This window comes from Ceratotherium simum, chromosome 4 (genome assembly GCF_057802395.1).
Source record: "Ceratotherium simum simum isolate JZ-2026a chromosome 4, ASM5780239v1, whole genome shotgun sequence".
In the NCBI taxonomy this organism is placed as follows: domain Eukaryota; kingdom Metazoa; phylum Chordata; class Mammalia; order Perissodactyla; family Rhinocerotidae; genus Ceratotherium; species Ceratotherium simum.
In genome coordinates, this window is record NC_141903.1 from 43,009,150 (window position 1) to 43,036,494 (window position 27,345).

General features: G+C 54.7%; 1 protein-coding gene across 3 annotated transcripts in view; it reads left to right on the plus strand.

The window, feature by feature from the left end:
* The first annotated feature begins 1,015 nt into the window (after positions 1 to 1,015).
* The window catches only part of ACSL6 (acyl-CoA synthetase long chain family member 6), a 59,003-nt gene continuing 32,673 nt past the window's right edge, over positions 1,016 to 27,345 (plus strand). For 2 of the 3 annotated variants that reach the window (XM_014796277.2, XM_014796283.2), the window contains exons 1-9: positions 1,016 to 1,099; positions 18,529 to 18,749; positions 20,700 to 20,814; positions 21,489 to 21,553; positions 21,822 to 21,923; positions 22,435 to 22,534; positions 23,098 to 23,276; positions 24,306 to 24,338; positions 25,739 to 25,790. In XM_014796277.2, the coding sequence (XP_014651763.1) occupies positions 1,051 to 1,099; positions 18,529 to 18,749; positions 20,700 to 20,814; positions 21,489 to 21,553; positions 21,822 to 21,923; positions 22,435 to 22,534; positions 23,098 to 23,276; positions 24,306 to 24,338; positions 25,739 to 25,790 (916 nt within the window). In that variant the 5' untranslated portion in view covers positions 1,016 to 1,050. Of the gene's footprint in view, positions 1,100 to 10,343; positions 10,450 to 18,528; positions 18,750 to 20,699; positions 20,815 to 21,488; positions 21,554 to 21,821; positions 21,924 to 22,434; positions 22,535 to 23,097; positions 23,277 to 24,305; positions 24,339 to 25,738; positions 25,791 to 27,345 lie in introns of those variants that run through there. The other variant, XM_087429847.1, reaches the window with a different exon arrangement.

The following is a 27,345-nucleotide window of genomic DNA, read 5'->3' on the forward strand; positions in this document are numbered from 1 at the left end:
GGGGCACCCAGGCCCACCAGAATATCTACACATTCTTTCAGAAGAATGTGCAACTGGGCTTCCTCCTTTCAATCCCAGAGAATGAAACAGAAGTTGTCCAATCCCTCAGCCAGCATTGTGGCCATTTGTGGCTGTGGGTGGCTGTGTGGTCATTCACTTAGCTATGAGGGGCTTCTTGAGACCTGACGTGCCACATATGGTTTTGTATGAAGACCATGATTGCCTGTGGCCTCATGGGACACCTCTGATTCCATGTGGCTTCCTGTGACCTCATGTGACCCCACGTGGCAGCCTGTGATCACATGGAGCCTCCTGTGACCTTGGGTGGCCTCAGATCCAATTTTCTCAGAAGGGGAGAGCTGAAGTCTGGGGTACTGGGAGCCTTTGCCAGAGCCTAAATAGATCCTCACCGCCGTCTCTCCTCACTGGCTTGTGGACTTGGCACCCAGATGCTCCCGGTGTCTGCAAACTCGGGTCCTAGTGGGCGTCAGCGTCAGCAGGAACGGGCCCACAGTCATGTGTGTCTCCTAGGACAGGTGACCGCGACCCCTCTGCCACCCAAGCCTGCCCAGCCATAAATGCCAGGGTCGCGCGGGGTAAGGGTCGCGCAGTGGTGGGGTTGGCCTGGCGTCAGGCTCCCGTTCAGGTCGCCCGTGCTCCCCTCTCACGCCGGTTTCCCCAGAACGCCGCCTGGTCCTGACGTTGGGAGGCGGGGGCGGAGAGGGCTGCTCAGCTCTGCGGCCTGGCCCCTCCCCCGCCGGGGGCCTCCGCGGTTCCCACACGGCTGTGAGCGCGGGGGGGCGCTCCAGGCCTGAGCAGGCTGCGGGCTGGTAAGGGGCTCCTGAGCGAAGCGCGCGCCGCGCCCTCCGCTTCTGCCAAGGCTCCGCAGCGGTTCGGGGAGGCGGGGCGCTGCGGAGCCGGGGGGCGGGGGCTAAAAATACCCGGCGGCGGCGGCGGCGGCGCGGCGGCGCGGCTGCTGCTGGGGCTGAGGGGCTGCGGGGCTGCGGCCGGGGAGGCCGTGCCGGGCCAGGCCGGGCCCCGCTGACCGACATGCTGACCTTCTTCCTCGTCTCGGGGGGCTCCCTCTGGCTGTTCGTGGGTAAGTCCCCGTCCTGTCCTCGTCCCTGATCCCAGTCCCTGGCACACTGTGGGGTCTTGGCCCTGGGTGGGGTTGAGCCCCCAGCCCCGGCTGCCCAGCTGTCCATTCAAGGACTCCCCTGGCCGCCCAGGTCACCCCTCCTCAAATTCTGGCGGGCGCCGGACTGGGTTTGAGAAGGTGCTGGACCTGCGGAAATAAGGTGCTTTGCTCTCTGCGACCCCACAACAACCTCCCTCCAGTTCTCGCGCCCCTCACGCCTTATGGCGAAGACCATCCGCTGATCAGACTAGGCCCTGAGCCCACGGTCCCCCAAGGCCAAGTCCAGGAAGAGACCTAGTGCAGCCTTGTCCATCTCCAAGGGCCAGAAACCGACGGTGTTGACCGCCGAGGTCCCGCAGTGTGTCTGCGATGTAGCTAGGACTGACCTGGGGCTTTCTCATCCTGGTCAAGGGGTCTCCTCACGACCCCTCCTTGCCTAACCTTCAGCCAGAGTGCAGGATTTCTGTAAAGCCAGGTTCATCTAGCTCCTCAGCTCCACCCAGGTCTTGTGTCCCCACTGCTGCCAGCCCCCTCCCTCCCCCTCACAGGAGTCAACCCCTCCCCCTGCATCCTCTCAGGAGGCTTTGAGGACCCTTTCTGCATCCCTGCTCAGCACTCTTCCCCCTCCCCACATACACACCTGAGGTCTCACTACAGGCCCATTCATCCGCCAGTTTTGATGCCTGCACCAACCGCTCCCTTGTGAGCCTGGGGTTTCTCCCGGGTGTAATACCACTCCACCGCCCCACCCCCACCCCCATGTGCAGATTCAGCCTGATAATGTGTGTGAAGTGTTGCAACCTTAAACTGGCTTTAAACCAGACCTAGCCCAGAGCTCTATGAATGTTAGTGTTTATTATTATTTCACGTTCAAACAGTAGCATCAGAGGAGGTAATAAGGTTGTTTCTGAGCCGAAGAAAGGAAGGAAGTCAACCCTTTTGACATCCTTATCTGAAACTTTTCCTGTGTTATTTAATATTCACAGCAAATCCTAAGAGGTTGGTGGTGCTATCCCCTTTTTACTGAGGTTCAGAGGTTAATTAACTTGCCCAATGTCACAGGATAATATCTGGCAGACTGAGGTTCTAGCTGAGATTTAACTGATCAATCATTGCTAAGTGCTTGGTGGTATTAGGCCTTAATCTAGAGGGTTGGTGGGCTAGGTAATCACTACGCCTCACCCATTGCCCTGAGTCTGGCCACAGGGACACCTCCCCTGAGCCAGGGAGCAGGTGAGGCCTCTCTAATCCCCTCAGCTCCCTAAGCTCCTTCTGTCTGCTGGTGTTAGAGGACAGGCTGTACAGGGCCACCCTGGGCCTGATGTACTCATCCAGCAGGCAAGGTTAGGGCTAGAGCTGGGGTCAGGTGTAAGGGGCAGGGGCTATGAAAATAGTGATGATGGTGATCATAGTAACTGCCACCATTTATTGTCTGGGTTATGGTCTCAGAGCATTTCCCCAGTGCCAGGACCCTTTGCCGTGCTCTGAGGAGGCCCCCACCCAGCCATAGGTCCACAGGCTCTCTGGAGGCTTGGTCTTCTGTGGTTGCAGGGAGATGTCTGGGGGTTACAGGGCTACATGTAGCAGGAGTCATCAGCAGCCTGTGGGAAAAAGGCCCTCAGTGCAGGGTCCTTGTCTGAAAGTGGGGTTTAGCAGGCACTGACTCAAACTGGCCTTCTGTTCTGCTTTATTGTGGAGCATTTCCCAAAGTGGTCAGGTGCCACCCCAAATAGGGAAACTGCCTCACTGAGGCACTGTACAGAGGCCTCAGAGTGGTCAAGCAGGTGACTCTTGGTGTAGGTAGCAGCTGCTTCCATAGAGGCAAAGCTTCTCGATGCAAACAGGAAATTCCTCAAAGATGCTACACACAGTGTAAGAGTGAGACTGAGACTGGTGTGTGGTGCTCACTGGATGCAACACCCTAGACACACATTGGGGCATTCCCAGATCATGTGTGCACCTTGCTTGGGACTTTGCCTGGATCCTAGCCTTTCTCTGGGGGCAGAGGGGACACCTAGGCTAAGACTGAGAACACATTCTGCCTTGTAATATCCAGGGCCCCATGGTAGGTGCCAGATCCCTTTGGCTCAGCCAGAAACAGGAGAGGACCCCCAAGATGATATCACTCTTTGTAGAGTTCTGTGCTTTTTGCCACCCAGTCTGGTCCTAGGGAGACAAGGGGTGCCCTCAAGGGGCTGCAGGGAGAGAATGATGTGAAGGGTAGGGAGGAGCCCCCTGGAAGAGGAACTGACTCTCTGGGGAGTCAGCCATGTGCTCTGAGCCCTAGGAGAGCAAGGGCTGCATCTGTCCTGTTCCTCGCTGGGCAGGCCAGCACTGATTCCTGGGCCAGCCGAGATCCCACTGTGTGTTGAGTAGTAAACAAGGAAGCAAATTAAAATAGACCTAGCATGAGTCAGATGCTGTGCCTGGCTCAGGAAAACATGGTCTCAGTGCTGTGAGTACTAAGAGGACTATGGGAGCAATGGATTGGTACTTCTGCCTGCCTATATGGTACCCTTGTGCAAAGTAGCAAGGGGAACCCCTCTTAATGGATGAATTTCTAAGAGAGCAGCCCTTCTTCTAGGCTGATGCAGTCCCATACCCTGGTATAGTCTCCAGTCTGCTCAACCATGTACCTGACCATTGGTGACATCTTAGTAGGCTTCTGCAGCATACAGGGGCATTTGTCAGAGAAAGTTAGGTCAAACTCCAGGTGAAGAAATTTCAGGCCAGCAAAGGTGTGCTGGAAGAACTGTGGTGGGCGGTGGGTCTTCAGGGTCTTGTGCCTGGGGAGCCTAGGTTGTGGGAAGGTGAGGGAGTCTGGATAGGAAGGGATTCTGGAGGAAAGAGTTTTATCTAGGGGGCAGAGGAGCCCTCAATTTAGCTACAGTGGCCAGGCTGAGCCTGGAGGAGGAGAGAGGAGGCTGGGAGAGCATTGGGAGGCTGTTGTGATGTTATGGATGAGAATAGGTGTGGCCCAAGGATGGCCCAGTCGAGGCTGGGTTCCAGGAAGGGGAAGGTAGGAGGCCCCAGCTGTGACCCTGGGGGAATGGGGACTGGCCCTGGTGGCAGAGATTGGTGTGGCTGCCATCTGGCTATAGGTGTCCAGGGCAGGCACAGAATTGCGTAGCCTGACTCAGCTCAGCCCCATCAGATCCTCCCCCCATTCTGGGCTCCCATTAGGGTGGAGGACTGGTGTGAGGTCTGGGGCTATCTCAGGGTGCCCAAAAAGGTAGCTAGGACCCCAACAGACAGTGAAGCTCAAGGCAGAACAGCTGGGGGCATGCCTCACAAAATAAAACCTGGACTCGCACATGGTGCACCACCTTGTGGCTTGTGGGAGAATTCTGACTTCAGGGCCTTCTCACCCTCCCCAGCCTGTGGTAGAATATAGGGGTGCTCCCAGTGAGAGTACACCAACACCAGGGGGCAGCAGAACCTGGCCAGTCTGCTTTCCAGCTGGCTTTCCGTCCCTCGTGATTATAAGGGCTCTCTGGTTGACCTTCAGAAGGCCAAATTTGGCTCAGCTACAGCCCCAGATGGGACCTGGGGCTGTCTCATACACACAGCAAGCAGGGTGAGTGAGCATGAGGCTGTGACTTGTTTGCAAAAAAAGGCACAAGTTACAGGCTTTTGTATAACAGAAGCCACATTGTGTATCTATGCAGTGCCTGGCACATAGTAGGCACTCACATATTTATTAAATGAAGTACTGTGTGTGTGTTGGGGGGGCTGTATTTATGGGAGGAAGTATTGTTGCAAGCATGCTGACTTGACTGCTGTTTCCCTGAGCACCTATCACATGTCGAGCATGTTCCACAAGTCCCTAAGCTTCCCTTTCATCTTCCCCACAACCCTGTGGTGCTTGTTTCCCCATGTCATCAACGAGGCACTGACACACTGGGAGGTTCCACAGTGAAGCGACTCCTAAGAGCTGTGAGCCAGCCCACATGCTCAGACTTCCAATCCAGGGAGGGACTGCCAGGCACCATCAGCTGAGGCCTGAGCCCTCCAGCAGGCTCATCAATGGGCACAGGCAAGGGAGCAGTCCTTGGATGGAGGGGGGTTTAAAGAGAGGACACGTGTCCAGTGCCAAAAGCAGAAGCTGGCACACAGGAAAGGGCTCATTAAATGTTAGCTAAAGTTACAACAGCTTGAGCTAGGCCTTCCTTAAAGGAGGTACAGGATCCTGACATGCAGAAAGGGAATAGGGAAAGAAAAGGCAACCCAGGCAGAGGGACCTGTGTGAGGAAATATTGGCAAAGGAATGAACAAGATCTGGGGACAAACCCTGCTTGGCCAGTGAGGTCATCAGGGCTGGGCTCTGCAGGCCCTAGAATGCCAGGCCAGGCAGCATAGACTTTATTCTGTGTGGTGGCTGCATCAAGGACTTATAGCCAAAACTGGGCATGTGGATGGCCAAGGTGACACTATCCCTGTGCTCCACAAGCCACATGCACCCCCTGAAGGCACACGTTCCATTGAACTACAGTCTTTGGCCTCCTCTACTAGGCCTATGATCTCCTTGAGGCAAGGCCAGGGTGTCTCCTCTCTGTGCCCCCAACCCAGGATCGTGCACATGATGTGCATCAGTGTTCATTGCGTAAATGAATGATATGAAGAATTTCCTGAGAATAATTTATTTTAATAATGATGTGTTTTATAAGCTGTTTTCTCACAAGTTGATTAGCAAACAACAGACCTTGAGTCTGCTCCTACTAGGTGCCAGACTCTGTGCCGAGCTGGGGGATGATGCCAATATGGTAGAAGCAGCAGGCGAAAGTAGGTGTGAACTCCTGGCAGGCAGGACCAGGTCAGCCCTCACTGGAGAACACTTAGTGCTGAGAACCTGGAACAGAAGGAGGTGCTCCAGAAGTGTTTGCTGAATGAATGAATGAAGGACCTAACCCACAGCTGCAGGTGACTGGTTTTGTGGAAGATATTTTTCTCTGAGGGTGAGATTCTGTTGTTTCATTAGGGTTCCAAGTTTCCAGTCTCCCAGTAGGGTGGAATCTCTGGCCAAGCAGAACAGAGAGGAGGCCCCAGTCAAGGTCCTCAGCTCACTGAATGGTCTGGTATGATGGCCCCATTCCCTGCCTTGGCCTGGCTAGAGTCCCCACTAACCACCCATTGGGCCCCAGGATTGGCTGGGGGAGGGGAGCGCTGTGGGTGAGACACTCCTTTGGGCCCTTAGGGTTGTCCTTCAGGATGCCCAGGGGCGGTCCCCCATCATGGCTTGGCTGTCCTGGGAGCTCATGTGGGTGTGGTCATTCCCGGGCCTAGCTCCTTGGTGTGGCTTGGGGTCTGTGACAGGCAGAAGTAGAAAGATGGGAAGTAGGTTGTGACAAATTCTAAGCCAAGCTGAGCTATCTATTCTGAGGCCCAACGTATAATCTCAAAGCCTGAAGGATTTCAAATCCCAAGAAGTCCCCCTGTGCCTATTCACCTGGTCTTCCCAGAGACACCTTTCCTCTCCCAACAGCTAGTCTAGGCATTTGTCTGGGGGGCGTCTGTGGAGAGTAGAGAGTAGCTAGCTTCTGATTTGCCATCTGGCCATTCAGCCCTGCATTTTGAGATAGCTGTCTCCTGGGGCTTGAGAGCAGAAAGGCAGGCCAGGGTGGTGCCAGGGAAGGAGCAATCATAATCTCAGTTTTCAGTACCAGGGATAAGCAAATCTGGGTTGGCACCTGTTGGGGCCAGAAACAGACCTAGTGATTGATGGCTATTGGAGGAATGAGAGACAGGACAGGCAGGCCCAGGTTGAGTGGGAAGCTCTGGGACAGAGCCCACTAACCAGCACTGGGAACCTTGCCCCACTCCCAGCACACTGCACGCAACCTGGCCCACCAGTGCAGGAGGTAGATCCCGAGGGACCGAGCAGAACTCTGTCCTGCTACAAAGCCCTGTTTTTCCCTCCTGTGTGTCGATTGTTGTTGGGGCTAAGATTCTCCAGCTGGGCTCCTCCTGACCACTATCCCCTGCACCAGCCTTGGCTATAGACCATTCTGGGCACTGACTGCAGATCCTGCTAAATAGGCAGAAGGGCCACTGGGAGGGACAATGAGATTGGACAGCAAGGCCACACAACAAGGGCAGTCAGAGATGGGGGGAAGGTAGTCAGAGCTGGGACGGAGAGAGCAGCAAAATGGGATATGGGCCAGCAAGTGAGATTGGACAGGGAGGTTGGCCAGAGCCTGGAAGGCGAGGCCCTAGAGGCCAATGAGAGGAAGGCAGTTATCAGCATGGAGAAGGTGACTTGGCTAGGACCCATCCAGGCCTGCAGTGACCCCTTGACTTTGGAAAGGGCAGTACTTCTGTCCCCTCTGCTATGCCCTCTAGAGCTGGGGCTGCATGAAGCTACCTAGACTCCAGGACCCTGCTTAGTGGCTGGAGAACTTCCATGTTAATGGTGACAGTACCTTCCAGCAGATGGGTTAGATGTGGTTCTCTGGGGGACACGCCAACTCACCCATACTCATCTCCCCACCTTGCCTGCAGGCTGCCTCCCCTCAAGCCTGGGGTGGTGGAGAGAAAGGGAGGGCGGGCCTTCCGCTGGCCAGTAGGCTGGTGGGAGATTTGGGTACATGTGTCCTTGACCTCCTTGCCACAGGTCAGACATCAGGGAAGGCTGTGACCTGTGGAGTCCTCTTTTCCATCTGGACTGTGGTGTCCTTTCTCCTCCTCCTCCTCCTCTGCCTCCTGCTTCTCCTCCCCGGGGCAGCTCCGTGAACTCTCACAGAGGCATGCCTGGCCTCTTCGCTTCATGGGCCTACTGTGCGGCCCCAACGAATAGTAGGAAGACCCAAGGAGGGAGGCAGCAGTGGACCGTCATCACAGATGGGCGTTTTCTTTGGGCTGAGTGGCTGTCAAGGCCTGTTTCCCTTGGATTGCAGGAGATCTGCAGAGTATCCACCAACCCTCCTATTGGTTCAGAATCAGTTCCTAAGTGGTTTTGTCCTAGATTTCCTCTCGGGCTAAATGATCATATGTGTGTTTGAGATCGTGCTGTGTCATTGTCTCTTGTGAATGGGAGTCTGTAGCATCCATGCTCTATAGGGTACAAGATTTGTGCTGTGGTTAGTGGACAGCTCCTGGTGACCCTTGGGTGTCAGAAAAGCAGCATTTCTGGCCTCTGAGAGTCTGAACCAAATTGAAATGTGACTTTGTAGTGGTGCCTCTGTGAGGATGGAGTGCAAGCCCTGGAGGGTCCCAGAAGGGAGCGATCGTGCTCACTGGGCTCTGGGTTCCCACAAACACCACCCGCAGCTCGAGGGCACTGGCCAGCAGCACTGTGGGCAGCAGGAGGAGGATTCACTGGCCTCCATTCTTAAAAGTCCTCTCAGTGCACTGCAAGGTCTTCTGTTTACCATCATGTTTTTCTTCCCCTGTCTTTCTCTATGTTTACCATCAACACCATGAGAATTACCAAAGTTCCCTTATACAAAAAAGGTTGCTATCTCAGACCCAGCCATTACTATTTTTGTAAAGGACAATATCAACAGAGCCTCAGAATGGCCAGTCCCACTTCTTGGTCCCCGCCAACCCTAACCTGGCGCAGTGCTTTCCTCAGCGGCCACAGAGGCCTCCGACTTCCTTTGGAAAGATGGTGAGTTCAGTGAGAATCCAAATGATGGGTGCTCTCGGTGGGTCGGCGCGAACAACGTCCAGCAACCTTCTCAGGCCAGCCAGGGCCTCGTTTTGCTTGGTCTGAAAGAGATTTTTGTTTTGCAGTGAGAACAGCCCCAGCCTAGCCAGCAGCAGGAATACAAACCCTTTCATGTGACTGGGCCCAGAGTAGAGAGATACCGGCCTGCCAGCAGCAGGCCCTCCCCTGCTCCTCAGGAGGCAGTCATTTGCATGTCCCCCATTCATCCTGGCCTTGAAAAGGAGGCCCAAGTTCTCAGTGCTCCCCGCCCAGCTGAAGGCTGGGCTGCTTGAGCCTGGCATTAACCCTGTGGACGCCATGGGCTCTCACTGGTGCCTGGAAGGCAGTGAGAGGCTACAGCTGCTGTGTGGCCCTGGCCTCCAGTGGGATGATTCAGGAGGTGGCAGTGTCCTGTTGACAGGTGCAGCCTTCTGCTGAACTGAGTGAAATTAGGATTTGTTTCTTCTTGTGGCATTCAGAAGAGGAACTTTGTCAGAGTGTGGGGAAGCCAGAAAATTAAGCTGTTTATCAAATCTTCCATAAAATTGACCTTTAGCCAAAGGCAAACTCTCTTTTCTCTGTTGATCGTCTGTTTTGTGAAAAAACAATGACACCTGGAATGGTGGGGAAAGGAGCCATGTTGGCTCCTGGCTGCAGCATCAGTAGGGACTGAGGGGTACAGCTTGCCTGGGGCACTTCTGTATCCTAAAACCCCAGGGTACTGGTCACATGAGCTGGTGGGCACCATTAGCTTGTGGCTGTGACTACGAAGGTGTGAAAGGCATGTATATAGTACCAAACACAATCTTTTCCCTTCTCCAGTTAAATGCTCTCCTCCCAGCCTCAGCTTCCTGCCCCAGTCCTCAGTGCCACCAGGCCCCTGCCTCCTTCCAAGAGCCCGACGTCTTACAGGCTCTTCCTGTGACTTATAGACCCACTTCTGTCACTCTGTCCCCTTCTTGAAACACTCCTTGCCATCCTGCTCTGATCCTCTCCTTGCTCCCCCTCCCTGACTGAGGACATGTCTCAGCTTCTGTCTTTTGTGCATTTCTCCCTGAGCAGGGTGCCCCAGGGGATCCTGAGTGAACAAGTGGATGAGTGAATCCCTCTTTTGCACCCCTTGCCCCGATGACTCCAACCATATCTTAACAGGACCCTCCCTACTTCAAAGAGCTTCCCCCTAGCTGGAGCAGGTCACATTCTGTCCCATCTGTACCCTGGTCACCTGCAGTTGAGCTCTGAGAACGTGGCACTGCCAGGAGCAGCCCATGTTCCCTTTACTGAGCTTGAACCTGTAGGGTTTGCAGTATTGGGCCAGTGATGGAAATGGATCACTGCTCCTGAGCTAGGACACTGGCTGTCCTAACGTGGCTGGCTGGGAGGGGAAAGGATCATGTTGCAGCCACAGGATTTGGCTTCCTACACAGTGGGGCTTGGCCAGAAGTTGTCCCTCTGCTCATGTGGTGCTCCTGGCCCTCGCCAGTATCCCTAGGGTTCCGCCCACTGTGCCAGGGCTTGGTGGGGAAGGAAGGACGATGAGGCTGAGGCTCATCCACAGCGTCAGTCCTGGTCATCGTACTCTGTAAATATGTCCAAAGGGACTGCTGCCAGTTTTAGCCTCTGCTGCCCCTCCTTGCTCTGAGAACTTTGTCGGGCCTGATTCATGGTAAGGACAATATTTATCTCAGAGCTTGTGAAAGAGACTGTGTTTCAGTTTGCTCCTGTTCTCAAACCTATTTGTATTTTTAAGTTCCTGAAAGTGTTGTTTGAGCCTGGCTTCCCGGTGCTATCGTCGGGAATGTGGGCCCATGTTCCATAACCAGGACTTAGGGTGAGTGAGATTCTTGAGAGGTGCTGGTGTGAGGATGGCGGGCAGAGGGCAGGGGAGGCTGCTTCCCACACTGAGTGAATTGCTAAAGGGAGGCATGTTCACAGTGAGTTTGGACTAGTTGGGACAGGTGGCCCTGCGCAGTGGTCAGGCACACCCAACCTTAGTTGGGCCTTTCCACATTCAAGAAGCTTAAATGAACCTTCAGAGCTATAATCGGGCTCCTCGGGGAGGCTCGGCGGGTGAGCCTTGTGTAACCGGGTAACCTAGCAACTCACATCACAGCCTGTCTCCCGTGGGGGATGTGCAGTGGGTCTCACCTGGCAATTCCTCAGACAGGGAGGCCCTGGGACCCATCTCTGCCCCAATTGTCTGTGGTTCTGTGACTCTAATTAAAACCCAAGAGGAAGATGGAGAGAAAGCCCCTCTCTCACAGCAGAGACAAGCCTGAATCCCTGTGTGGACAGGTGGATACCGGGCCAAATGTAGGCTGCTGTGTTTGCATCTCTGGAGGTCAGGGTCACACAGGTATGATGGTGAGATTTATGCTTTTCTTAATGTAGTGACTGAGCCACACACTTCCTGGGGCAGAACTGCTGCCATGGCTCCAGGCCCCTGGCACCCTGTGTGGTTTTCCATCAACCAGGACCTTGGTTGTGGCTTCTGGATTTCCTGCTCCAGAAGCTGCCCTGAGAAGCATTAAAGGAGGCTTTTCATCTTATTTAAAGACATCTCTGAAGATATCTAGAGAAAAGTAGAATCTTGCCAAGGAGGAATAAGAAGGGGCTTTGTGGGCCGTAGGTGGGTCCTCAGGTATTTGTGCATTTTCAGGCTTCCTCCAGATGGATTAGGGGAGGTGGGGGCCTGGGGGCCAAGATAGGCTCCTGCCAAGTTCCAGGTGAGGGCTACTGAGGCAGGAAACTCTCCTCATGTCCCCCCGCCCCCGCCCCAGGTGATGGGGTGAGCAGTGGAGGCCATATCAGCCCCAGGGAAAGTGTTGCAAGGCCTGTGGGCTCTGGAGTCACCAGGCAGGTTGTGCAAACAGCGCTCAAGAGTAAGCTCAGAGCACTAGGCCGTGGCCTGGAACAGTCTTGCTGCTGAGGAGGTGGGATGGATTTGGATGGACAGCGGCCCCATCCTGGCAGAGTCGGAAGCCCCAGTTGTGGGTAGGGCCTGGGAGGTGGTGAGCTGGGTCCTGTGGCCTGGACTTGCCTTTTACTCTCTAGCAGTGGCCACCATGTGCCTACTGTGTACCCAGCTGCATGCTGGTCACGGAAGTAGGAATGAAAAAAGGCCAAACCTGATCCCCACCCCCACCCCTCACCCTGTGGAGACAGACCTTGCAGGGGTGAGGCCCTGGGAAGCCCTGGGACCTCAGTGTCCCAGTCTGTCTGCCAGAAGTGCTGAGGGAGTTCAGAGATCAACTTTGATTTCAACAGGCCGGGGTGTGGATTCTGGCTCCAGGATGGCCATGCCCTGGCAAGCCAGGAAAATATCTCCCAGGGCAGGCATGAAGGAGAGGCTGGTGTGCTACCTTGGGATTTTGAGGAGGAGATAAGCCAGTATCTTCTATCTGCTGACCCTGATCCTAGTCCGGAGTGTCCCCACTACCCAGAGCACGTCTCAGCAGATCTTTCATCTGGGACTGTACCCAGTTTCCTTCCTCCTCCCAAGTAGACTGGTTGTGACCTTGTGGGGGTGGGGCATGGAGGCGGAATCTCCGGACATGGGTGTAGGCCTTTCTCAGCACCAGAGATCTGGCATCTCCACTACCCTCCCCAATACTTCCCACCACCCCCACCACTCACGCTGGCTGCAGGTCTCCAGCCAAAGGCTGAGGCCCTGGCCCCTAATCAGTGTCACAGATGGATGTGGCAAGAGGCTTTGTTCTTAGGGAATCCATTTGGCAAACTCCTCTCCAGGGCTAAAGACAGGGTAGGGGTTGGGGGAGAAGCAGAGGGGTGTGAACTGAGGCTCTGGCAACCTGGCAGAATGAGGGTTAAGCCTGGGTTGCTTGACTCTGAGCTGATCTGAGCCAGCCCCGCCCAGTGTGCAGATTGGGGGAGGGGCAGCGGGGGCCCTGAGGGGCCAGCAGCTCCTCATAGAGCTGTTCTGCACTGGGGTCCTGCTAGACCTGCTCCCACAGCCGCCAGGGAGCCTCTGCCACCACTGCTACTGCCTCCACCACCACCCGCTTCTCAGAGCAGGCTGCCGTTGCCATCGGCTATCCCCGGGAGGGCAGCCTTTGGGCAGGGCCTTCACCACTTTTGTGCTTTGATCACGATGTGGTAAGCTCTCTCCCTGAGCCCCACATGCTTTATAAAAGGAGGCTGGTACTAGTGGGACCAGCTCAGCTGCCTTCCCAGTGCCAAGAGCCCACTGGAAAGGTAGGGTGTGAATGCATGTACTTTTACAAGTTGTCTCTGAGCCCTTTGGTTGGCAAAGAGATAGAACAATTGCTTCAGCTAACTACTGTCTTCTGAGCGTTTCTCTTACTACCTGCGTGGCACCGCACACTCTCTCCACAAGCTTGTTTGAGATGAAGCCCAGAGGGGTGAAGTGACTTGTCCAAGGTCATACAGCTTTCAAGAGTCTGAGTCAGGATTTGGACACAGGTCAGTCCAGCACCAGAACTCCCCTTCCAGCTTTTTCCCTAGCTTGTTTGTTGGGGACCTTGAGCGCTGGCAGAAGTTGTGATTTTCTTTTTGAAGCTCTTTACTGGGAGTTGAGGACATTTTCTAATGATCTGGTGGCTTGTTTGTACTTCCCCATCATTTCTGAAGGCCTCAGGTTTGCAGAGACTCAGAACCCCATCACAAGAACCCCACCCCACTCCAGGCTGATACAGAGGGAAGCTGGGGTGATTCTAAGGGGAGGGAAGAATCTGAAGATCATGGAGGGCCTCAGTGCCAGCATGATGGGTTTGGACTTTTGTCCTAAGGTGGTAGGGAGCCAGATAAGGTTTTTGAGCAGTGGCATAATATGGTCACATCTGTATATCATGAAAATAACTTGGGTATCAGTGTAAGCAGGGGTTAGAGCAAGGAGACCTGTGAGGAAGCTGGCGTTGGAGTCTGACTACACTTGGTGGTGGCTGGACCAGGCCAGGGGCTGTGGTTGGGGAGACGAGTGGTGAGGTTTGAGAGATGTTTAGGAGGTAGTCCTGCAGAGCTATCTAGCTGGATTGTGAAGGTCTAGGGTACAAGGTTAGGAGGCTTGGAGGGTTCTTGGAGCCGAGCAATGGGCCCCAAGGCCATCTCCACAGGGACTGTGGCCTGGGGCTCTGCCTCTGCCACCCTGCCACCTTGGAGCCAATATTTTCCCACCAGGGCCCCCCTCCTCCCATTCTCTCCCTTCCTGGGTTTTGAGAGCTATGCTTCTCACCACCCACCTTCCAGCAGAGGAAGTGCCCTGAATCAGCAGAGGACATGGTGAGGTGAGGGACCAGTTCCCCTAGCCTGTGCCACCACTTGGTATTCTGAACTGATCTGTGCTGGAGGAGAAGAAGGCATAGGATATGCCAGAGGAGAAGAGGCTAGTTCATGCTGAGGGCTGGGTCTTCCTGCCAGGTGAATATTTACAAACACTCACAGCCATTCGCTTGGCAACATCAGCACCACTGATCCCCTTGTGTGCTGCTCCCCCACCTCGCCCTCCATGCCCCGTGCTGCTGCAACCAGAAGAGCCTCCTGGGGCGTGGAAGGAGGCAGCCATGGCTGGGACCCCAGGGACCACTGAGCCCCACCCTAGGTTGACAGAGAAGTAGTGGAGGTCAGAGGAGACCAAGGCCCTGTGAAATAACGAGATGAGACCAAGCTCCAGGCCTAGGCTCTGCCCTGCCCCATGCCAAGGATTTGGTGGTGCAGGCTGACTCTGAGGCCCATGTCTTCAGAGGACCTGGATTTGCAGCTCTGCCCTGCAGTGGCTCCCAGGTCTGAAGGGAATCTCAGGGTAAAGGCGAGCAGTCCTGATTCTGTCTAAGAAGATGGGTGAGCCTGGAAGAATGACACCCTCTAGTCACTGCCCAACCAGGGTGGGGTGTAGTCCCAGCCTCAGGGCCAGAGGAGCTGTAGTCACTTCAGATGCCTCCTTAGGGGTGGGCACCTAAGTAGGAGCCTGAGGAGGAGGGGGCAGCCAAGCCCTTTTCCGCCACCCTCCATTGTCCTAGGCAAGTGGGCTTCCTGGAGGAGAAGGACCCAGCCAGGAGAAGATGGAGAGTCCTGGGTGTAAGGCCAGGAGGGAGCCCACCCATAGTGTGTGCATGGCGAAGGAAAAGTGACTGGCCTGCCTGACTGATCACCACGTACAGGCCCTGTACTGTATTGCCCTCTGCCCATTGGAACCTGGGCCTGGGCTCCTCTGAGCAGGTCTGGAGCTGGTTTTCTGTGGGTTCAGCACTACTAGGAAGGAGAGCATGGGTTGTGGGTGTGGATGGTCCAGTGTTGGCAGGGGGTGGGTGATGATACAACACAAGGAATGTCATCTGGGACTTGAGTCCTGGCTTCCCCACTAGCTCACTGTGTACCTGTACATGGCAGGTAACTTCTTCAGTGGAGTCTCTGTGTTCCCACCTTATAACAAGTACATAGAGCTGTTTGAGGATCAAACAGTGCAGTGTGTAGGTAAGGGCTTCCCAGGCACCAGGAATTCAGGAAGTTTAGACAAGTTCTGTTCTTCTCTCTCCTGGGGACTGTGATACTTTGGTGACTACTGATAGCTTGGCACATCTAGGGGGCCAGCCTCACAAACTGGTGGCATTGACCCTTAGACAAGATTTCATGGTCTCAAAACTTTATTTCCTAAATAAAATATTCAGTTCACTAAGCGTTCCATGGTCTCTCTCAACTCCAGCCTTTGCGTGTTTGCTTCCCTCTGCTTGGGTACCCTTTCCTCTTTATCCTTCAGTCTTAGCGTCAATGCCACTTCCTGCCAGAAGCCTGCTCTGACTCTCCCTACCTGAGTTGGTCATCTCCTCTGGCTCCCCATGCCTAATCACAGACCAAACCACACTGCACAACACTACCCACTCCCTCATGTGTCTCTCCCATGGGACTGAGGGCAGGCCCACATCTGGCTTGTGTCAGTGCCCAACACTGAGCTAGGTGAGGGCAGAGTGTGAGGGTCTGCTAGGTGAATGGGTGGGAGGGTGGGTGGACGAATGTGTGGGTGGATAGATGAGTGGATAGATGTCTTGGCTATTCTGGGCTGTGCTCTGTGAAAACCCCAGAATTGCAGCAAATGCCTACTTTCTGCCTCAGCCTAGGACCCATGAGCAACTACCAAGGACCAGTCATTGGTGGTAGTGAGGTATTCTTCCAGGGTTCTTTCTAAATCTTTTGGGACCATATGGCTGAACTCTTAGGGGCTGGGCAGGAGATTCTTAGGCCTTGGCTTCTCAGCCCGTTGAGTCAGTTCAGCCCATTAGAGGAAACGTCAGTCAGCTCAGGGCCTACCCCAAGAGGTGGCTGTATCGGGATTTTCCACTATGTAGTGAGTCATTTATCTGTCTGTGACTTGGTGTCCCCATCTGCAGCTTAGGGAAGTAAATGTCTCAAGGAAGCCATCTGGCCGCTTCCTTGTGGTTTTCCTTTGGTGAATTCACTGGGGTCCATAGCTGGGCCTCTGCTTTGCTGATGCAGACCTTAATTTGATCAATGTGCCAGGAGCAGTTGGTTCCTGTGGGATGACCTCAAAACAGATCCAGCTCAAGGAGGCTGCCGGCAAAACTGGGATTCCGGCTCAGGAACTCAGTGAGAATGATCTGGCTGGCTGGGGGCTCACTTTCTCTGCTCCCCAGGGAGCACCCATAGCCTGTGGGTGGTTGATGAGTGTTCTCAGGACTCAGACAGCCTGTCATGCCATCTGTAGAGCATAAACTCCTGTCGGGCCACAGTGACTGGGCCCAGCCACCTCTGCCCAGTGTTTGGACCTGCCTGGGCTGAGCAGCCTCCTTGGTCTGACAAGCAGACCCCTTAGCCATCTCTTTAGTCCTGGCATGCCTCTAACTATGCTAGACACAGTGCAAGTACATGCCTGAGTGACACTGTCCCCATTTTAAAGATGGGAAAGTGGAGGTCCAGAGGGGTGGGTTATACTCAACCTTGTGTAACTTATAAGTGAAGGAGAAAGGATTTCAACCAAGGAGCGTCACTTGCTTTCTCTCCAATGACTTTGCACATCACTGACCTCATCTCTAGTGTGGTGATGTTATAATTTAGCACAAATACCACTTATTGGGATTTCAGCAGATCTCTCCTCTCTCAAGGGTCAAGCAATTGCTGTCTGGCTCATATCCAGTGGCTGCGGAGTGGCTGCTTTGGGTTTCTCATTGTTTTCCAAGAAGGGAAACCACAGCCATTTTTCCAAAGGTTGAGGGCTGGTGAAGAGGATCCTGTGAATGGCACATGGCAGCCTGGAGCCCACCCAGCCCTCATTAGGCTGGCAGACCTCTAGGTGTCATGTGGTGCTTCTAGCCTCAGGTCCTACTGGGCAGTGACATCAAGAAGGCCCCAGTGGGGGTAAAAGCATCCAACGCCTGGCCTGCCCTCGCTACCCTCCTCAGTCCTGGGCAGAGCAAAGACCCCTGAGCCCAGCTGGCTATATGTCTGCCTCACCAAGACTGCTTCACTTAGTGGCCAGTGGGAGGACATGGTAGCCCCTGGGGTCTGCTCTCTTTGAACCAAGTCAGTCACAGTGCTTTTTATAGAAACAGTCCTACTGCCCCCCTGCCAGGACATCCTCTGTGTCCCCCTGATAGGCCCACTGTGTCCACTCAGGCTGCAGTGGGCAAGCATGGCACCCTGACCACCATACGTGATATCACAGGAGATGCTAGGAGGGCACGCAGCACTTTTCTGAGCCCTTTCTCTCTGAGCCTTGGTTCCTTTCCCTTCCCACCCATTTAATACCTGCTCCCCTCCGCTACCTCCCTTTTCCCCTGGACATTAGCTGATGGGACCCCAGGGAGGACAGCATAGGGCTCAGTTAGTAGTGGGGCTGGCTGTGCCTTTTGGTGCTTGGTCTGTGGCAGTGCAGAGCCACAGTGCACTGTGGTCAGCAGTCGGGGGCCAGGGCAGCAGTGCCAGGACCCCACTCCAGCTACTCTTGGGAACTCTGCTATTCCTCAGAAAGTTGGCCCCAGCATCACCTCTGGCCCTGGCAGGCCTTTGGCTCCAACTTTTCTTCAAGGAGAGCCCATGGTGGGCCAGGGTTTGGGCCAGGGAGGACCCTGCTGTGTGTCACTCACTGGGCCCTTGTCAGATAGGTCATTGCCCTCACATCATGAGGGCTGGAGGTGTCTATCAGGGCTGGTGTGTGGGCTCTGTCCTCTTTCCCTTCTCTGTCTCTCAGGGTCAGGGCCGCAGGTTGGGAGCTTTGAGGTAGAGTGGCAGGAGTCTGCATCCCTTTACTCCCACTCATTTTGGGCACTGTGCTAGGCATCCTGCTGTCCCTCTGTCCTCTCCACACCCTAAGAGCAAAGATAAGCAAATGCTATGACCACACAGGAGAGGCAGAGCACCCAGGTTCTGGGGCTCAGGAGGCATTAACTCCAGAGCTGTCAGAGCATGCCCTGGCCCCTGGAAGATATGGAAGCAGCTGTCAGCTGTGGCCCAGGGCCTCAGCATATGGTTCTCAGGAAAACTGGACCAGATGTCTCTCTGTCAGGTATGACTGCTAAGTCTTCTGGCCTGTCATTGGGAAAAGCGCTTCCAGGTAGCCAGCTTCTAAGATATGCTGTGTCGCACCAGAAGACTGTACACCCCGACTAGCTCAGGGCCTGCCCTCTAGGGTATTTGGCCAGGGCTTGGCCAATGTCAGTGTATCACTTGTGATCCAAGACAGGTGGGAGGACAGACCCAGGACTCCTCCCTAGCCTACCATCAGGTCTCCTTCCTCACCCACTCTTGTTTCCTGCAGAGTTCATCCTCTCGCTTCTTGAGAAGATGCAGACACAGGAGATCCTGAAGATACTGAGGCTGCCTGAGCTGGGTGACTTGGGCCAGTTTTTCCGCAGTCTCTCGGCCACCACCCTCGTGAGTATGGGTGCACTGGCTGCCATCCTCGCCTACTGGTTCACTCACCGACCAAAGGCCTTGCAATCACCATGCAACCTCCTGATGCAGTCAGAGGAAGTGGAGGTGAGCAGAGTGGAAGCAGCTGGGCTGTGGAAAGGAGTGGGCAGAGGACAGGCATCTTGAAGGTAGAAGCCAAACTTGTGGCTTATTTGACCTCACATAGCCCAGAGAATCTCGGTTTCCCTGGTAGCCAGCCAATAAGCCCTGCAGTGACCTTGGGCAGAATCTCCTACCAGATACTCCTTCTGCCTCTCCCAGGAACTGAACACTGGGCAGAGCCTGACCTTGGCCTTGCACTGGACCTCTAGTTTGCCTGCTTCTTGGGTGGGAGGCCTTGGCTCATTGGTGCCTCAGTAGGAGGCCTAAGCAGGTTCTCACGGGGCTGCCAGGTAAATTCCCTCCCATCCCCTCCCTGTGTCCAGCCCTGGCCTGGAGCTGGGACTCAGAACTAAGCCCATCCCAGGGCCCTGCCCTCTCAGAGCATGCAGACTCACAGATAGAGCCACCAAGGGGAAGAAGGTGCAGTGGCCCAGCCTGGACAAGGGGGTTCCAGGCTAAGTCTAGAAGGACCAGTGAGATTTATTTCTTTATTAAGCTTATGGAATTTATTTTGCCTTTTAAAAAATTGCCTTTTTTCTAAACTTTAGTCTATTCATTTTGAATAGATACTATATTCACACAGTTCAAAAGCAACAAAAGGAAGTATACTGAAAAGCTTCCACCTTCTTCCCCTTGCCTTACAGTCCTTCCCAGAGAACCATGTTAACTGTCCATGAGCAAATGTGTGGATATCCACTCCCACTTTTTAAATGATATCATGCTGCATACATGGTTCAGTGTCTTGCTTTTTGCTCCTGATGGTGCATCCTGGCGGTCATAAGCATGGCAGAGTTTTGTCTGGTAGGAGAGGGTGCAGGTCGAGATAGGGCCAAGATCTTCAGGGTATTTTTCCAGCAGAAGGAATGATGTATGCAAAGGCACAGGTATGTGATAATGCACATGGTGGCTTTAGGACATGGTGATTTGTGTGGGGTGGCTGGGTGGTGGAGAGGGGCTGCAGATGGGCTAGCAGAGTGGTGACCAGAATGACCTTTGGTGACCGGCAGCCCTGGGTTTGAAGGATGGCTGTGCTTTTACTAGCCGTATGGTCCTCGTCAGTTTCTTAACTCTCTGAGCCTCAATTTCCTCAATTGCCAAGTGGGTAATAGAGTACCTGCTTCCTCGGGTTGTGGTAAGGATTTGGTGAGATGACGCAGAGAAAGCACTAAGACTAGTTTTTGGTAAGCTTATAATTACAGCTCACCTGGAGAGGCTAGCAAGGACAAAGCCCCATGAACTGGGCAGGGACCCTCGGGGTGGACAGCATGGATTTATTTTGGATTTTCAGTAGGACCAATTTGTGCTGTAGAAGGGTGGCTGTGGCAGGGGCAGGTATGTTCCTGGGAAGGACCTTCAGCCAGTCTTCAAACTAATTCACACTATTATGTGAATGATGACTGGCAGCCAAATGATTCTTAACCGAGTGGCATAGCAGTAACAGATGATGGGATGGGGAACACTTGGGCAGGTGGATCCTGACGCCAGGGGGTAGCCTGACTCCAGCCAACACTCCTCACTCTGTTGTATGAGTGAGTGTGTATGAACTCGAACGGTGGGTGTGTATGAACAGTAACTGAAATTCTGGACATTTTATATATGCTGACCTGGTATGTTGGTGCTATGTGCATATATTGGGGGAGACCAGTATACTGGGCCTGTGTGTGTAAGCCAATTATGTTTGAGTGTGGATGCGTGCAGGTTGAGTGTGTACAAGCCATGGGTATGTGAACATGTGTAGAGGTTGTGTGTGTACACTCCAGGTGTGTATAGACCATGCGTGTGTGTGCAGACAGAGCACGTTCCAGCCCCACCTATGTGGCCTGGGTGTGCATCCAGGCTGTGTACAGCCTGGTGCCCTCTCCTGACACCCCTGCCTGCCTCAGCCAGCTTCTCTGGCCTGTGCTTGGCTCATAGGACAGTGGTGGGGCCCGGCGATCCGTGATTGGGGATGGCCCTCAGCTGCTCACCCATTACTACGATGACGCCAGGACCATGTACCAGGTGTTCCGCCGTGGGCTTAGCATCTCAGGTGAGAGGGGCCGTGGAGGTGTGGAGGGGCTGTGGCAGGAGTTGAGCCAGGTGCAAGGGTGGGGGTGGGCCAGCGTGGCACCAGAGTGGTGCCAGGTTCAGAGGAAAGAAGCCACTCTTGGCCCTCCTCCCACCCAATCAGAGAAGTAGCTGCATTATGTGGCCAAAGGCTGACCTCAGCTCTGTTCCAGCCCTTAGGACAGCCTGACCTGAAGCCCTCCCTTAGTGCATACTCTATAGCTCTCCTTGGCAGCCCCTGGTGAGCCTCCAGTTGCCAGGCCACTGGCTGCCATGGTCTGAACCTGGACCTCTGAGATGTCTAGGTGACCTAGGGTATGGGGCAAAGGGAGGTGGTCACAGAGAGACAACCTACCACCTCTGCCCAGTAGGCCCCAGGTCTCCATGTCCTCTTGGGGCTGATCACACTGGTCATGGTGGGAATTGGCACTGTATCGGTCTCTGTTCCTGGGCCTCCCTGATCCCTAAAGAGATGCCATGCTTGTGTACTTTAGCCCTTCTTGGGCTTCAGCAGGTTAAGCAGCTGGGGGGCAGTTCACTTGGCCCATGGACCACCCCACAGTATAGAATGTCCATCCAGGTGTCCAGCAGGCAGGTGCAGGTGGCACCCCCACCCTGCCCTCCTCCCTGGCACAAGGCCTGCTTATCTCTCTGCAGGGAATGGACCCTGTCTTGGCTTCAGAAAGCCCAAGCAGCCTTATCAGTGGCTTTCCTACCAGGAGGTGAGTGACAGAGGACAGACCCCACCCTGTCTGCCCACGCAGACCTGGCACTTTGGGGGCTTGTGGGCACCCTGCTGGGTCTCAGAGGGTCATTTTTTCCTTGCCTGGCCTGCCTGCCAAACTCCTGGTAGCAACCTTGCAGGGCTTCCAGCATACCTGGGTAGGGAGTCGGGGAGGTCTCTCAGACCTGTAGGAATCCCACCTGGGGGCCTCCTGCTCCTGCTGAAGAGTCCTTGCTTTCCCATCACTTCCTCGTGTCTGTGTGCAGGTGGCCGACAGGGCTGAATTTCTAGGGTCCGGACTTCTCCACCACAATTGTAAAGCATGTACAGATCAGTTTATAGGCGTTTTTGCACAAAATCGGCCAGAGGTGAGCATCTGCCTTGACTGGTTTTGGAGGTATCAGTGGAGTAGGGGGTTGGGTACCATAGAACAGCTCTGCTCCCACTTTGTAAGGCCTGGGACAAGAGGAAAAATGGAGGTCCTTGGTCCATGCCACCCCCTACTCCCTTGGCTTTGCCCCTAGTCGGGAATGGATATCCCAGCCAAGCTCCATCCACACCCCACCCAGCCCCACAAACAGCTGCTCCCTGAGCCGTGGGGAAGGAAAGACCTGAGAAAGAAGCCTATGCAAGCCCTGGAAGTGGGTATGGGGCTGTATAGGGTCCCAGAATTCCCTGGGGCAAGCATGGTCTAGAAGGCTGTGGGTGAACAGGCACAACTGGGTAGCCTCATGGATTCCTTGCCACATGCAGAGAGCCAGAACAGAGCCCTCTTGGCACAGGACCCAGAGCAAGGACCCTGGTTGCCTGGGCCTAAGGGCAGTACAGCCTTCCTAACTGCTCTGTGCTCCCCTTCCCCTGACCCGTGTATCTCCACAGTGGATCATCGCGGAGCTTGCCTGCTACACATATTCTATGGTGGTGGTCCCACTCTATGACACCCTGGGCCCTGGGGCTATCCGCTACATCATCAACACAGGTGAGCCCACCACTGCCTCCTCCTGCCACTGGCAGCCAACCCCCAGACCCCCACCTCTCAAGTTATGCTGATTGTCTGACACTAATAAGCACTTTGCTTCCACTCTCAGAGAAGGCTAGGGGCTTCCACTTTGGCCTGAGTCTGGCAGGCTGTCCCCAGTTGGACTCCACCTAATGGCTCCTACCACAGGGCCTAGCTGCCAAGAAGGAGCCTCTGCACCAGCTCCCACACAGGCTTCCAACCCTCTGTGGTTTACTGCAGCTTGGGGCAGATGCTGGGGGTGGTGAATATCTCAAGCAGACCTGGGATGATGGGGGCTGAGCCAGGAACAAAGGAGTGCTTGGAATCTGCTCCAAGAGATTCCCTGACCTTCTGCCCTTGGCTCTACCGAGGCTCCATGCACTTTCCTCTGTACACAACACACAGCCCACATGGCCTGTCTTACGTATTTATTTGCACACAAGATTTGGCACACCTAACCGATGGTTCCACTACCCAGCACATGCTGCCCATAGTCACAGCCTGTGCTTGCACAGCCTGACTCTCCTTGATGGTCCCTGCAGCCGACATCAGCAGCGTGATCGTTGATAAACCTCAGAAGGCTGTGCTTCTGCTAGAGCATGTGGAGAGGCAGGAGACTCCAGGGCTCAAGCTGATCATCCTCATGGAACCGTTCGAGGAAGCTCTGAAAGACAGAGGGCAGGAGTGCGGGGTGGTCATTAAGTCCATGCAGACTGTGGAGGTGAGGATCTGCTTCTGGGCTATTTGCTGGGCCACAGCTGATTGGCCACTGAGCCAGAGCTGCTGGTTATCTCCCTTCTCATACCCTAGGGTGGATGTCTTGGGCCGTCAGGATGTGTCAGGGTTAAGACAGGGCAGGCTTCACAAGGGCTAGTGGTGGGTGGTGGGGTTGGTGCCCATAGGCATCCTCTAGGTGACAGGCTCAGTTGGCTGGCACAGTTAGTGACATAGGCACCAAGAGGTAGACGGTGGTGCCAGCCTGCCCCAGAGCTCATCACATAGCCTTTGGAGCCTCCTCATTTCCAGCCAGCTGTCAGCCTGTCTGAGCCTAAGGACTGTAGACATGAGGTCCAGGAGTCTTAGAGAGGTTTGTGCCAATGTGTCCCAGACCTCCAACAGGCAGCAGAACCAATTTTTCTGTGCATGGTCTCCCCAGAGATGTCAGATTGGTGGCAGCTTGTGGCCTGCTGGAATGGCACAGAACAGCCTGGCCTCCAGGGCCTCAGGCCCTGCTCAATAGCAACTGAGCCCCACTATGCCTTACTGGATCTAGGCCCCTCCAGTTCTCCTCCTGCCTCCCTGTCTGCTCCTAACTGTAGCCATAATGCCTGTGCACTTGCACCCCTGCATGGATTTAGAGCCATACCTATGCTAGCAACCCTCATTGCCCCTCCAACCCTGACCACTTATTGGGAAGCCCAGGCTGCCCAGCCATTCTATCCTGAGCATGTGTCCAGGTGTACCATGGGCACCTCAAGCCATCTCCCCCATTGTGCATGTGCACAGTGCCTAGGCTCTCCCTGGGCCTCAGGCCCCCTGTCTGTAATGTGCGGGGTGGCCTAGGCCTGGATGTGTGTCTGAGGAGAGGCCACTGAGGTGGTGTCCCCACATGAGCCATGTCTGGGCAGGGAATCCTGAACTCTGGGCCTGGCAAAGGAGCAAGGTATACTGTGCTGAGTTTATTTTGATTTTTTTTTTTTTGATTGATGAGAACTTTTGAACATTTAAAAACAGTATTTTCCTCTTCCAGGACTGTGGCCAACGGAATCATCACATTCCTATGGTAAGCTTATCTGCCAGCAGATCTTTATTGAGCAAGGTAGCATGCAGGGCCTGTCCTCACAGACCCCCTCACTGTGTGCAGGGGCTGGGTAGAGAGGCCAGGGCAGCATATCCATGTTAATGAGCAATTCAGGAAATGCCCACTCGGCGCACCCAGGATTTCTGTGGCATCTGGACCTGGAGAGGACCTGCGACAGGAATCAGACGTTTGGGAGGGAGAAAAAGGGGCACCCAATCCTGGCCACCCTTGGTTCTCCAGTAACTTTTTTTGGGGGAAATCTTATTTTTTCCCCTTGAACATAGTGAACTTTCCAGAGGGTGGGATGGACAGAACCAGAAGTAGACCCCAGGGCCAAGTGGCCTTGTGGCATCTGTTATCTTTGTTCATCTTTGCTTTGTGAACCTTTCTGTGTGTCGTCCCCAAGTGATACTGCCTGGGGTCGAGTCACCAGTGAGGATCCCTTTCCCCCGGGGCAGGGCATGTGGGGGTTTTCAGCTTGCTAACAAGGCCTCTTGCCTCCAGCCTTTCCTCCAGCTCAGCCCTTCCCACTCCCCTCACCACCCCCATGGCTTTCTCATACACAGGCCTGAGCAGTCACATCCCTGCTTCACAGGGCCCTTCGTGGGTAGCCCTTGGTGTGTGCCCACCTCCCACACACTGTGCCCCAGCCTTAGATAACTGCTCTTTGATCCCTCAGCATCCCCTTGTCTCTTGTGCCTCTGCCTGTACCCGGGCTAATTCCTCTCCCAGAATGCGCACCCTCACTTCATCTGGAGACATCTTGCTTGTCCTTTGATCTCAACTCTTGTCATCTCCTCTGGGAAGCCATCTTTTACATGCAAGCAGACGTGGTTGGGCTCCTCCCGATGACTTAAGGACTATGTGCTCAGTGCTAGGGCAAGGACCTGATGCAGAACAATCTTGGTGACACAGTGGGCAGCTCAGTTCCTGAGCTATACCTTCTGTTCCCAAGCTTAACCCCAGACATTTGAGAGAAAGTGGGAAAGAAGGAGGGAACTGGGTCACATCCACTAGAAAGGTAAGGTCTTTGTTAGAGGCCTAGATGTGGCCACTGCAGCCCAATCCAATCTAGAATTCAACTCAGACTCCAGTGGGGGAGGCAGGAGGACTAGGTGTGAGGATGGTGGGACAGATTGATGTCCCTGCCCCCATTAGGTTTCCTCAGCTTCTTTTCCCCTTTCCTGGGGACTTGGCTGCCCACGTTGCTGACTGCAGCACACAGGGGCACACACATGTGCCAACACATACCCACACCCACATACAGTGCACACACATGGAGGGAGTGCACAGAGGGCTGGCTGGTGGAGGGGCCCAGGGATCTTGGGGCCTGGCTGACCACACCGGGTCTCTTTAACACACGCCTCTTCTCACCTCTGCAGCCCCCAAAGCCCAGTGACCTCTGCATTGTGTGTTTCACGAGTGGCACGACAGGTAAGCAGAGGCACCCAGATCACCAGCCAGGGCCACCTGCACCCTTCCTTGGCAACCTTGGTGAGGTGACTGCAGGGGTCTCTGGTGCCCTCTGTGGGGTGGGCTGAGACTTGTCCTGTGCCTGACTCCAAATGTTGGGTCCCCCCTGCTGCTCCCAGTGCCTAGAACAAGGCAGCAGGGGTGGCTGGATGCAGATGGACAGTGTGGACTGGGAGGTCCAGAGTGGGGGCTTGCCACTTCCTGGAGCTGGGGCCGGAGGTGGGCTAGGCAGCTGGGTCATGTCATTCCTCTGTGAAAAGTCACTCTTACCCCTCTGCCTTCTGCCCCTGCCTGGCCTTTGTGTCAGGGACTGGGGAAGGAGTGTGGGGTTTGGCATCTGAGAGCCTGATTTCAGTCCCACCTCTAGCACTTGCTGGGGGGCTACAAGCCAGTCACTTAGCCTCTCTACCACCACTGTCTCAGATTTCTCACCTGTGGCGAGGGTGGTTAAGGGTGCCAAGTAGGAGATGGGTTGGAGTGTGAAAGGGCAGCACAGATGCTCTGCAGGCTGGGGCTGGTAAGCCATGGGCAAGACTGTCAGGAAGAGAACAAGCAGAAATAAGGCACTCCATGCCTGGTGCTGACAGAGGTGCACACGCATCAGCATTGGCAGGAACAGCCAAAGAAGGCTTCCTGGGGGAGGCAGAATGCACATGACGACCGTGGCCACAGGCACAGCACTTCGCAGTCTGCAGTGCCCTGTTCACCCTCTCACTGCATCATGGGAGCCTTAGCACAGTCTGTGAGGCAGGCAGGCATGGGGACTGTCCAAGGGGATACCGCCAGCAAGTGGAAGCAGAGGACTGTGCCCTGCTCTCCCAGCTCCCAGCCCAGTACTCTTTCCATCGCTGCCTCTCCATCTCATCTGACGACTTGAGAAGTCACTTGCCCCGAATGGGCAAGAAGTTTCCAGCCTTCTTTTTCTAGACCGAGGACTGGGCCACCTTGAAGTTATCTCTTGGTGGGCAGTGAGCTGGGGCTCCACACACCTTCCACAGACGTAGCCTCTAAGGCATTTGGCAGATGCTTGACTAGCCTCACAGGAAGGACTATTCATGTGAGTGGATCATGGTAAACGGCTTTATTGAATTAAGGTGGATTTTTGCCATTAACTCAAGTGGGTTTAAGGACTTCCACCACACTCTGCTAAACACTATCAAAAAAGAAGTGACACAGGCCTCACTCTCCAGGAGCTGCCATCCAGAGCCAACCTAGAATTCAAAAATGCCCTTCAGATTGGTGTTACTTTATGTCATGAGTTTCAAACTTGAAATTTTGGTGACATGTCCATCCACCCTGGGTTGGGGAGCAGGTCACTACTGTGGCCTTTAGCTTTGGACCCTCGCCGTCCAAGAGTACCCTCAGGCTTTTAACGAGTCACTTGGTCAGATGCTGACCCTCTATCTGGAAAAGAATTTCACAATGCAGAGATGTGCTGTTGCCCAGCTGGAGAGAGCAGGCCTCATGTCCAATGCTTTTCCAGACTATGGAATCACGATCGAAAGCGGAGCCTTCC